At 28.3% G+C, this 12500-nt stretch overlaps 2 protein-coding genes and 1 non-coding gene across 7 annotated transcripts in view; 2 read left to right on the top strand and 1 right to left on the bottom strand.

The window, feature by feature from the left end:
• Positions 1 to 12500, top strand: part of LOC118443446 (neprilysin-1) — an 18714-nt gene that overhangs the window by 5232 nt on the left and 982 nt on the right. For 4 of the 5 annotated variants that reach the window (XM_085658446.1, XM_085658449.1, XM_035870454.2 and 1 more), the window contains 10 exons: positions 3230 to 3268; positions 5266 to 5511; positions 5886 to 6094; positions 6694 to 6873; positions 7113 to 7324; positions 8298 to 8514; positions 8952 to 9134; positions 9304 to 9466; positions 9557 to 9873; positions 9981 to 10249. In XM_085658446.1, the coding sequence (XP_085514572.1) occupies positions 3230 to 3268; positions 5266 to 5511; positions 5886 to 6094; positions 6694 to 6873; positions 7113 to 7324; positions 8298 to 8514; positions 8952 to 9134; positions 9304 to 9466; positions 9557 to 9873; positions 9981 to 10249 (2035 nt within the window). Of the gene's footprint in view, positions 1 to 3229; positions 3269 to 5265; positions 5512 to 5885; positions 6095 to 6693; positions 6874 to 7112; positions 7325 to 8297; positions 8515 to 8951; positions 9135 to 9303; positions 9467 to 9556; positions 9874 to 9980; positions 10565 to 12500 lie in introns of those variants that run through there. The other variant, XM_085658448.1, reaches the window with a different exon arrangement.
• On the top strand, positions 1279 to 1360 carry TRNAS-AGA (transfer RNA serine (anticodon AGA)). Its single transcript has one exon. It is a non-coding gene; the product is annotated as a tRNA-Ser (tRNA).
• Positions 10094 to 12500, bottom strand: part of LOC118443448 (uncharacterized) — a 218783-nt gene continuing 216376 nt past the window's right edge. Inside the window, exon 5 of the mRNA XM_085658454.1 lies at positions 10094 to 10246. Within this exon, the coding sequence (XP_085514580.1) occupies positions 10215 to 10246 (32 nt within the window). The 3' untranslated portion in view covers positions 10094 to 10214. The remainder of the gene's footprint in view (positions 10247 to 12500) is intronic.

The following is a 12500-nucleotide window of genomic DNA, read 5'->3' as shown; positions in this document are numbered from 1 at the left end:
AAAATATTTGAACGTAATAAAATGATTTAATGCATTTCCAACACAAGCTTATCGTCGAAACGATTTTTATCGTTTGAAAAATAATTTCGTTCTTCTTTTTTTATTTTTTTTTATTTTTGCTTTTGTTTCTTTCAACGGACCATAAAAAATTATCCCGTAGAAAAATAATTTTTGTTCGTTGACGGATATCGAACATTTTTCATTTGATGGAATAAAATATTGAGAAACGTCGGTATTACGCGATATTTTATCCATGGGTGAAGACAGATCAGATCGTAACGGATTGTCCGGATTGGATTTTTTTTTTTTTTTTTCTAATTTAATCGTTACTTCTTCGCTTCTTTTTTTCTCTCTTTTTTTTTTTTACTGGTGAAAGGATTATAAACCGATCTGGGAATTGGCCTTTTCGAGTAGAAGGACTCGATAGCCTCGACTCGACTCAACTCGATTCGATTCCATTAAGATCGTGTCGATAGTTGACATAAATCTTTAACGTTCGTATTAAAATAGATAAAGAGATACACACATACACATGTGTGTGTATATATATATATATATATATATATATATATATATAATGAACGAATGAATTTCTTACGTAATATAATCGAAAATAACACGGCGTCATAACTTTTTCTTCACTATTTAATTTTTTTGGTATCTTTTTTCTTTTCCTTTTTTTTTTTTTTTAAATTCTCTTCTCTTTCACATCATTTCGTAATTCGCAATCACGATCGATCGATCGATCAATCGTCAACTCTTGCGAAATTTTTTTCAAATCAGACGAAACTTCGACTTCGTTTATTTCGATTTAAATTTCCATAAATATTAGATACACAATATGGGATGGATTGGGAATGACGGGGAGGATGGGTGGGGTGTTTCAAAAGTTTCTAAACGAGATTAGAAATATTAATTATTGCATGTTCGTGACAGCTGAAAGAAACAAAAAATGTGACGATCTGGAAAAAAAAAACAAGAAAGAAAAAATAATTAAATCAATCTGAAAGATTTCGTAAAAGAATGTTATTGGATCCCAATTTGTTGGGCTGCAGGACATCAGTTCCCCACCTTCCTGTATGTGATTAAATAAATACTTTACTTCGTAGAAAATTCGAGATATCTCTTGATTTTTTTTTTTTTGATGGTATTTTGATAGTTTTATGATATTTTTCTAATACGTATTATATACATGTAAATAAAATAAAAAAAAAAAAAAAAAGAATTATAGATGTTAATTTTGTATTTAAACAAAATTAACAAGAGATAAGATATATAGCAGTCGTGGCCGAGTGGTTAAGGCGTCTGACTAGAAATCAGATTCCCTCTGGGAGCGTAGGTTCGAGTCCTACCGACTGCGGTCTTTAAAAAAAAATCTGTAATTAATGCGTATTTTTTTTTCTTGTCTTTTTTTCGAAATTTTTTAAAAATTAATTAATTAATTTCACGAGAAAAAAATTGATCTTTTCATTCTTTTTTTTTTTTCTTTTTTTATCTTTTCTTGCCGACCCTAACGAATCCAACTAAAAATGAAAAGGGGGGAGGGAAAAAATGAAAAAAGAAACCCGTCGTTCGTGATCGCGTAACGAAGGTAACGAATTAATAATTCAAATCCTCCTGTCCACCCTTCCTTCCTCTTTCCCTCCTTATCCCTTATCTTCGTTCTGCCCTTGCATTCCGCCAGAACAATAGAAAGAACTCGGACGAATTTTCCCTCGAGTGTAGAGAAGTTTTATTCTGGTGACTTGAATCACGTACGCTTTCCTGTTCTACTAAGGGAAGAAATAAATAGATACGTAGGATGATTAAATGAACTCATTTTCTTTGTGAAAAAAAAAAAGAAAAGAAAAAGAAAAACGAAAAAGGGAGATTTAAATAATATTTCGAAACGTAAGTCAGCTTAGTAATGTTTCAGGCTCATTACAAAGAAAAATGGAGAAGTATATTATTATTGCGAACGTTGGATGCATTGTCTTTTTCTAATACATAAAACATAATTATACATATATAGATATAAGGTTTTTCTTTGACGTGTATATAAAATTTTAATGAGGTATATCATAACAACATTGATAATAAAATAGTAAAATAATAATAGTAAAATACAATATTTTTTATATATATATATATATATATATATCTTTGAGATAATAATGTAATGATAATAATATTAATAACAAAATTATAATTTATTGTCCTTATCTGTAACTGCTAATATTAATAACAATAATAACAACAATAATAATAATAATATAAAAAAAATTTTTTCATTATATATATATATATCTTCATTTGCAAAAAGTAATATGACTAAAAGTAATATGACGGTTAAACGATATTTTAATTAAAAGAAGAAAAAAGAGAAAAAGAAAAAAGAGATAACATTCTCTTAATATACATATATATATATATATATATATATATATATATATATAATAATTTAATTTCATTTACATTTCTCATTTATTCATTTTCATTTATAGCCATTTACATGAGAATGAAATGAAATCGAACGAAAGAGAAAAAGAAAAAAAAAAAAAAGGAAAGAAAAGAAGGGAAATTTCACTCAGGTGAGTCCATAATAAAGGGCGAGGGGAAAAAAAAAAGAAAAAATAAGATAAGATTATCAAAGCCGTTGAATCGCTATCGGACTCGCTATTTCTCTTCATTCGTATCACTCGAAGCTTCTCGTTTCGTAAAACAGGAAAACAATAAAAAATGCTCAGAGAGATTGTATCTTTTTCTTCAAAATTATTTCTCGGCGATCGTTACTTTCCTTCGCGTTTGGATAAAACGCTCCCTTGCATGTATATCACGAATACCTGTGACCATCGCTTATGCCCTTCCTTTATTTCTCTGAAAAAATAATGGGAAAAAAAAAAAGAAAAAGAAAGAAAAAAAAAATAGAAAATAATATACGAGAGATGAAATTTCCAGACAAGTTCAAGGAAAATAAAAATTATACATACCGACAAATCGTGTTATAGAATTTTCTATCTCAACGATTATCTTATAAAAAAAAAAAAAAAAGAAAAAAAAAATAAATGCACATATAAAAGAAAAGACAATAAATAAGTAAAGAAATAAGGAAATAAATAAATAAATAAATAAATAAATAAATAAATAAATAAATATATCATGGTTGAAAGAAATTAATTGATAACTTTATCCTCGATTAATATTTTTTTCTAACAAATTATTTAAAACTGCAATATCTTTTCTTTTATAGGTCCGAACGTGTGCATGTCCGAAGAATGCGTGAGAACCGGTAAGTTACTACAATATAAATTAAAACTTTTATCTGATAGTTTAATGTTAATATATAAAAAGTGCATACAAAAGTCTATTATATATATACATATATATATATATATTTATGTATGTATTATGTACGTATAGGTATGCAAAAAACATATACGTGTATATATCCACACGAAGAGACTTAAAGATTTAATTAAATTTATTTTTTCGTCATAAAAAGAAAAAAAAAAAAAGAAGAAAAAAGAAAAAAGAAAAAAGGAAAAAAGAAAATAAAAAAGAAAAATTCCGTCAATTCATCTAATTGTTGACTAAAATATTAAAAAATTTTATAATAAAATTTATGTTAGATTATAATGAACATTGGAACGAGAGGGAGAGAGAGAGAAAGAGAGAGAGTGTGTGATTGAGTTGAGTGAATGAGAGAGACAGATAGAGAGACAGCTTTTTTAAATAATAAATAAATCGAAATATAATTGGAAACGTCGATTATATTATCGATTATATTCGACGTTGATCGTATATCGTATATTTTTTAAAAATATTTTTTAATTAATTAATTAAAAACACGTCGTTCTCTTGAACCGAACACGCATGACGATGATCGCGTTGAAAATCGTTGGAAAATCAGGGATGGCTCGATGATGATGAGTTCTCGTCGAGCGTGATTAATTGAAACGTTGATCGAAAACGATACAAGCTTACCAACGAAAGCATTTACGTTATCTAACGCGAGCAACATCCACAAAATCGAATTAGTGTGTCTCGTGGCGAATAATTATCGTTCATCGAATTCATCCCCTCCCCTTTCACAATGTTTCCTTTCATTATTGCATCTGAATATATATATATATATATATATATATATATATATATATATATATATACATCACGGTTGAATAATTAGTTGTTATTTCTCTCTCTCTCTCTCTCTCTCTCTCTCTCTCTCTCTCTTTTTTCTTTTTTTCTTTTCGTCAATACGAATTTTTAATTTTCTTTTTATCATCGTCGATTGTACAGTACATATATACATAGATATTGAATATAATATAATTAATAAATTTTTATTTATTTATTTATTTAATTATTTATATATATATATATATTTTCTTTTATTTAATTATAGATTAAAAATTTTTTTCTTACTGTTGATATTGCAACGCGCATATTGCATATAACATGAAGTAAATATTTCGTTATAAAATTTGTATCTATTATATTTATTTTTCATATGTACGTGTTCGTTTTCATTTAATTTATAAAAAAAATATATATATATATATATTTTAATATACATTAAATATTTATTTTATACTGCGAGTAATATACAATAAAAAATAAATATATGTATATATATAATATATATTTATATCAATAAATTTTTATCTTACTTTTTTGTATATATATATATATATATATGCCTGTTATATATTGAAAATGTATATTTTATAATATTTGATTTTCACATGAAATATCTAATCATCTCTTAACGGTATTTAGCCTAAAGGAGTGAAGATTAATCAGGATTGCAATTAATTTGCGACGGTGTACGCGACAGCTCATTAAATCGACGTCGTTCACTTAAGTCGTGTCACGATATTAATCATCCTTCTGGATAATTTCGTTATCGGATAATTTTGCTCGTTTTGGGAAGAGGGATGGAAAATCACGTTGGCTTCCAGTAAATCTAATTAAATTATTAAATAAATAAATAAATAAATAATGGTAAATCAAAGCAAAGATTTGTTTTTAAATTAATTCGATAATAGCTCGTGACAATAGTTTTGGACAATTTTAATAATTAGTAAATAATTTTTATCCAAGGATTGATAGAGAAGAGTCGTTGTAATTTTTTTTCGATATTAAAAAAAAAACAAGAAAAAGAAAAAAAGAAGAAGAAGGAAGGAAAGAAGAAAAGAAGAAATTAATTAATTAATTTATTAAAATAATTAATTAAGGAATTAAAATTAAAAAGAAGTTTAATGATTTTTTTTCACATATATACAGCCGCAAGTTTGCTCTCAGCGATGGACCAGACTGTTGCACCCTGTGTTAACTTTTTTCAATACGCATGCGGTGCTTGGAATCGTTTGCACGTGATACCAGAGGATAGAAGTTCCATCAGTACCTTCGAGGTACTAGCTGATCAACTCCAGATCATTCTGAAACGTGTCCTCGAGGAATCACCGAACGAGAACGACAATCATGCAACTCTGAAGGCCAAAATGTTCTACAAATCGTGCATGGACATCCGTGGGTATAAAAAAAAATTACAGAAATGTAATTAACGGTACTCCCCAAAACTATCTCTCTCTCTCTCTCTCTCTCTCTCACTCTTGTATTTTTGCAACATATGAATTTTTACGCTAATGACTGATGATAAATTAAAAAAAAAAAAAAAAAAGAAAAAAAGAAAAAAGAGAAAGTAATAAAATAAATTAATTAATCAATTGCGTTCGCGCACAATTCTTTTCCATTCTTTTATTGATTCGAGATAAATATATATATATATATATATATATATAAAAAAAAAAAAAAAATCAATTCTCCCAGCGAAAGGACTCCCTATCACGTCGAAGGTTTTAATAAAAATTTTCTATTGTTTTTCATAATCGATGAATTTGCAGCACGCATACGGGAGATCGGTGACAGACCTCTGAAGGAAACATTGACAGCACTTGGTGGTTGGCCAGCAGTTATTGGAGCATCTTGGGAGCCACCACCTTATCCAATCGAGGTTCTCTTGGGTCGTCTACGTGGTGAATACAACGAGGGCGTTCTAATGGAGCAATGGGTTGGCCCAGACGACAAGAATTCCTCAACCAACATCCTGCAGGTGCGCCGGCAAAGTAAGGCCCCTTGGTCGACGAATGCATGACATTCTCTTTTTTATTCGTTTTCAACAACAACAACAACAACAACAACGACAACAACAACAACAACAACAACAACAACAACGACAACGACAACGACAACGAATACAAATACAAAAACGAAACAAAGTATTAGAAAAAAAAAAATAAAAAAAAAAAAAAAAACAAGAAAATAAATAAATAAAGTAAATAAATAAAATTCAATTTACCAATCAGGATTCATTAATCGTTCATCTGGAGTAAATTTCGTAAAGAAAAAAAAAAAAAAAATAAAATAAAATAAAGTAAAATAAAATAAAATAAAATAAAAATCATCTATATACGATGTGATTTATATCGAAAAAAAAACAAAAAAAAAAAAAAACAAAAAAAAGAGAAAAAGAAAAAGAAGGAGAAAAAAAAAGGCAAAATGAAAAAGCAAAAAGAAATTCCCAATCAAAAAGTATGGATCGATATAGCGATCCTCGTTTAAAGGGGAACAAAATCTCGATTAAAGAAAGTATATAATTAATTTGGCGATTAATTAACGAAACTCGTTTCTCATTGATTTTTTCACGATTAGCTGGATCAAATGCAGCTGGCATTACCCAGTCGTGATTATTATCTGAAGAAGAACAGCGAGGCTGAATTGGATGCTTATCATCGTTATATGACCAACGTGGCTGTTTTGCTTGGCGCCAATCGTGAAAATGCAGCACTCGAGTTTAATCGCGTGATCGCCCTTGAAAAACAACTTGCCAATGTACGTGTCCTTTGTCTATCTTTCTTTTTTTTCTTTTCTTTTCTTTTTTCTTTTTTTTTTTTTTCTTTTTTTTCCAATCTTTCCATTCTTCTCTCTCTCTCTCTCTCTCTTTTTCATTGAACTTAAATCAAATTAAGAATGGCCGAACATTTTTATTTTGTTTGCTTTCTCCCTTTTTAGTTTTTCTTCCTTCCTTCCTTTCTTTTTTTATTTCTTTGTATCTTTTTAATATCTCGCAGGCTTCGTTGCCCGAGGCCGACAGGCATGATACCTCAATGATCTATAGAAAGTTAACGTTGCGGGAACTACAGGAAGAGGTGCCGCAACTTAAATGGAAAGTTTATCTCGAGGAATTCATAAGCGCACCGATTACCGAGGACGAGCCACTAGTGGCATACGCGATGCCCTATTTCCTTCAAATGGGTCGTATCGTACAAAAAACCGATCGCAGGTATTTATTTGTTGTATCAGTTAATTATTGATTACTTGGATACTTGTGAAAAATATCCAATCGAATTGTTCTTTTTTTTTTTTTTTTTTTTCCTTTTCCCCCCCCCCCCTTTCCTTTCCACATCGTGTATTTGCATAAAATTTTTATTGATCTTAGATTGTTGTTCGATGAACGTATCGTTAGAAACATTTTATCCATTTTTTTCTTTATTCTATTATTTTATTTTATTTTAAACTCCCCCCCCCTCTTTCCCCTTTGATTGAATTTATTTAACCTTTAAAAAGTCGAATTTTCGACTTTTTTTTAGTTCGTTCTTGTTTTCTTTTTTTCTTTCTTTTTCTTTTTTCTTTTTAATTTTCTTCCTTTCTTTCGTTTTTTTTTTTTTTTTGTAACATCGTAATATCCCTTTTTTTAATACTCCACACTTTTATCTATTATCGTTTTATCGAATCAAAAAGTCGAATGTTAAAATTTACCCGTTGAAATCGGATTTCCGATTTGTTTCGGGGTTCTTTTTTTCTCTTTTTTTTTTTTCCCATTTTTCCAACAGCTTTTTAAAAACCCAAGAGCTTTTATCTCCCGATCATGTCTTTTTTTTTCTACCTTTTTCGATCGAAATCATTTAAAAAATGATTAAATTTCCCGGTTAAAATTGAATTTCCGACCATTTCAATATCTTTTAGACTTTGTTCCTTTTTCTTTTTTTTTTTTTTTTCTTTTTCCCCCTTTCGATCTCATAACATCGATAACGCTTTTTAAAACGCATCGTTAAATTTGCCAACGTAAAATTGTAATTCCCATCGCTACATCCTATCGTTCTTGGAATCAATAATAATTTTAATTCCAATCAAAGCTTCGACCCCGTTAAAAATAATATTACCCGGCAATTGAATTGCTATTTTTATTATGAATTTTTCATTAGGATTACTTTTCGTTTGATTTCATCGTAATATTTATTATTCCTATTTTAAAGGACATTGCACAATTATATATTATGGCGATTGGTGATGTCCATAATGCCGCATATGATAGACGAGTATCAGCAAAAGAGAATTGAATTTCGTAAGATATTATCAGGAATTCTAAGCGAGAGAAATAGATGGTCCCAATGCGTCGAATGGACCAATAAAAATCTTGGAATGGCTGTGGGTGCACTTTTCATACGTGACAATTTTAATCACGAGAGCAAGGTTCGTTAAAGCTATTAATTATATTTTGTGATATATACATATCAAAGAAGTATGAATGAACGTGAATACTTTTTTGATAATGGTTATTATTATTATTATTATTATTATTATTATTATTATTATTATTATTATTATTATTATTATTATTATTATTATTATTATTATTATTATTATTATTATTATTATTATTATTATTATTATTATTATTATTATTATTATTATTATTATTATTATTATTATTATTATTATTATTATTATTATTATTATTATTATTATTATTATTATTATTATTATTATTATTATTATTATTATTATTATTATTATTATTATTATTATTTTTATTATTATTATTATTATTATTATTATTATTATTATTATTATTATTATTATTATTATTATTATTATTATTATTATTATTATTATTATTATTATTATAGGAAACAGCATTGGAAATGATACGAACTATACGCGAAGCATTTAATGAATTGCTAGCCGAGAATCAATGGATGGACGATGAAACCAGGACCGTTGCCAAAGGAAAGGCTGATTCAATGAATGAGAGAATCGGTTATCCAGAATTTTTGAAGGATCCGGTCAAACTTTCCTTCGAATACGTGACGGTATGTGTGTGTGTGTGTGTATGTCTATGTATTTTTGTGTATATGTTTATTCGATATCCAAAATATGTCACCAGATTTTTTATTTTTTTTTCTCATCGAAACGTAATTTAAAATAAAAATCCATCAGATTATCCCTGTAAACGTTCACATCAAATAGAAATAATTTCAGTTGAACATAACGGAGGATCACTTTTTGGAAAATGTTTTGGCGGTACATAAATACGACGCATATCACAATCTTCAAGAATTACGTCAACCGGTTGACAAGGATAAATGGTCCACGGAGCCAGCCGTGTTAAATGCGTTTTATAATCCAAATAAAAATGACATAGGTGAGTTGATCGTTAATATATAGATAAAGAAAGAAAGGATAAAAAGAGAGGTGTTTGAAAAAAAATCTATCCAATTGTTATGAATTTCAGTATTTCCCGCTGGTATACTGCAACCGCTTTTCTACTCTCAGCACTTTCCTAAATCATTGAATTACGGTGGAATCGGTGTTGTGATTGGTCATGAAATAACTCACGGATTCGATGACAAGGGACGACAATTTGACAAGGATGGCAATATGATGCAGTGGTGGAATAATGCGACCATTAAAGCATTTCGAGAGAGGGCACAGTGTATCGTAGATCAGTACTCCCGTTACAAATTACAAGAAGTTGATCTTTACATAAATGGCCGAATGACACAAGGTGAAAATATCGCTGATAATGGTGGATTAAAACAATCGTTTCGTGTAAGTACGATAAGTTATCGTAGTTACTTTAACAAATATCTAGGACAACTTATATACACTACCTGACGTTTTGTCATTTATTTATTTATTTGTTCTTGTTATTTTAGGCTTACAAAAAGTGGGTTTCTATACACGGAGAGGAACCATTGTTACCTGGCGTGAATTTAACTCACGATCAACTTTTCTTCCTTAATTATGCACAAATTTGGTGTGGCTCGATGAGACGAGAGGATGCACTAACGAAAATACGCAGTAGCGTACATTCACCGGGTCCGGTGAGAGTGTTGGGCCCGCTTTCAAATAGTGAGGACTTCGCTAAGGCCTATAATTGTCGACCAGGCTCACCGATGAATCCAACGCGTAAATGTAGCGTCTGGTAAAAATGTTGACTAAGAATTATTAAAAGAAAAGAAAAAAAAAAAAAAAAGAAAAAAAGAAACCAAAAAGAAAGTAAAGAAAAAGAAAGAAGAATAAAAAGATTTTTTTCGAAAGATCTGATCCATTTGAAGGATTTATAAAATAGATAAATACTTCATGAGGATACAGAGGAACGAGGTTCTCCTTGATGTCATTGCAGTACATCCAATATGGAATCCATCTTTCGTGGTAGCCATTTTGTCGGCCGCCATTAAACGCGCATATCGAACTTTACACTTTTTTTCATGAAAATAATGCAATAATATAAACAAAGTCGAAGGAAAAAAAAGAAAATATTTCATTAATAATAATGATAATAATAATGATAATATTAATATTTGATAATAATAATAATAATAATAATAATAATAATACAGAAATTATTAAAATTCATGTTCGTATTGGATATACTGCGATATATCATGTGAATGGTATATATATATATACCAGGTATATATATATATATATATATATATATATATATACCTTAGACTTATAGACATATACATACCTATCTATATATGACTCTAATGTAAGACCTAACGGAGTTGTTCAAGTATCTCGTTCAAATGGTATCATCATATCAATGATATCATAATTCAGAAAAATAATTAAATAATTATCACAAATTATCGAACGGCCATAGTTATTTGGACAGCTCCGCCATAGGGGAAGAAAAAGTGCAGCAGTATGTATGTATATATTCGAAGTATGCAAGTATGTATGTATGTATCGTATGTATGTATATATGCATGTATGTGTCGTATGTATTATATGTATTGTATGTATGTATGTATGTTCTAAAAAAAAATATAGAGAAACTTATATATACTTATTTCTGCTTGAGGAATTAAGTAATTAAATACGTATGAGAGAATTACAAAAAAAATATATATATATATGTATGTATGTACTTATGTATGATGTATGTATGTATGTATGTATGTATGTATGTATGTATGATGTATGTATGTATGTATGTATGTATGTATGTATGTATGTATGTATGTATGTATGTATGTATGTATGTATGTATGTATGTATGTATGTATGTATGTATGTATGTATGTATGTATGTATGTATGTATGTATGTATGTATGTATGTATGTATGTATGTATGTATGTATGTATGTATGTATGTATGTATGTATGTATGTATGTATGTATGTATGTATGTATGTATGTATGTATGTATGTATGTATGTATGTATGTATGTATGTATGTATGTATGTATGTATGTATGTATGTATGTATGTATGTATGTATGTATGTATGTATGTATGTATGTATGTATGTATGTATGTATGTATGTATGTATGTATGTATGTATGTATGTATGTATGTATGTATGTATGTATGTATGTATGTATGTATGTATGTATGTATGTATGTATGTATGTATGTATGTATGTATGTATGTATGTATGTATGTATGTATGTATGTATGTATGTATGTATGTATGTATGTATGTATGTATGTATGTATGTATGTATGTATGTATGTATGTATGTATGTATGTATGTATGTATGTATGTATGTATGTATGTATGTATGTATGTATGTATGTATGTATGTATGTATGTATGTATGTATGTATGTATGTATGTATGTATGTATGTATGTATGTATGTATGTATGTATGTATGTATGTATGTATGTATGTATGTATGTATGTATGTATGTATGTATGTATGTATGTATGTATGTATGTATGTATGTATGTATGTATGTATGTATGTATGTATGTATGTATGTATGTATGTATGTATGTATGTATGTATGTATGTATGTATGTATGTATGTATGTATGTATGTATGTATGTATGTATGTATGTATGTATGTATGTATGTATGTATGTATGTATGTATGTATGTATGTATGTATGTATGTATGTATGTATGTATGTATGTATGTATGTATGTATGTATGTATGTATGTATGTATGTATGTATGTATGTATGTATGTATGTATGTATGTATGTATGTATGTATGTATGTATGTATGTATGTATGTATGTATGTATGTATGTATGTATGTATGTATGTATGTATGTATGTATGTATGTATGTATGTATGTATGTATGTATGTATGTATGTATGTATGTATGTATGTATGTATGTATGTATGTATGTATGTATGTATGTATGTATGTATGTATGTATGTATGTATGTATGTATGTATGTATGTATGTATGTATGTATGT

The sequence above is a fragment of the Vespa mandarinia genome, chromosome 7 (assembly GCF_050613455.1).
Source record: "Vespa mandarinia isolate Hongniang chromosome 7, ASM5061345v1, whole genome shotgun sequence".
Classification (NCBI taxonomy): Eukaryota; Metazoa; Arthropoda; class Insecta; order Hymenoptera; family Vespidae; genus Vespa; species Vespa mandarinia.
This window is presented reverse-complemented; position numbering and strand designations above follow the sequence as displayed.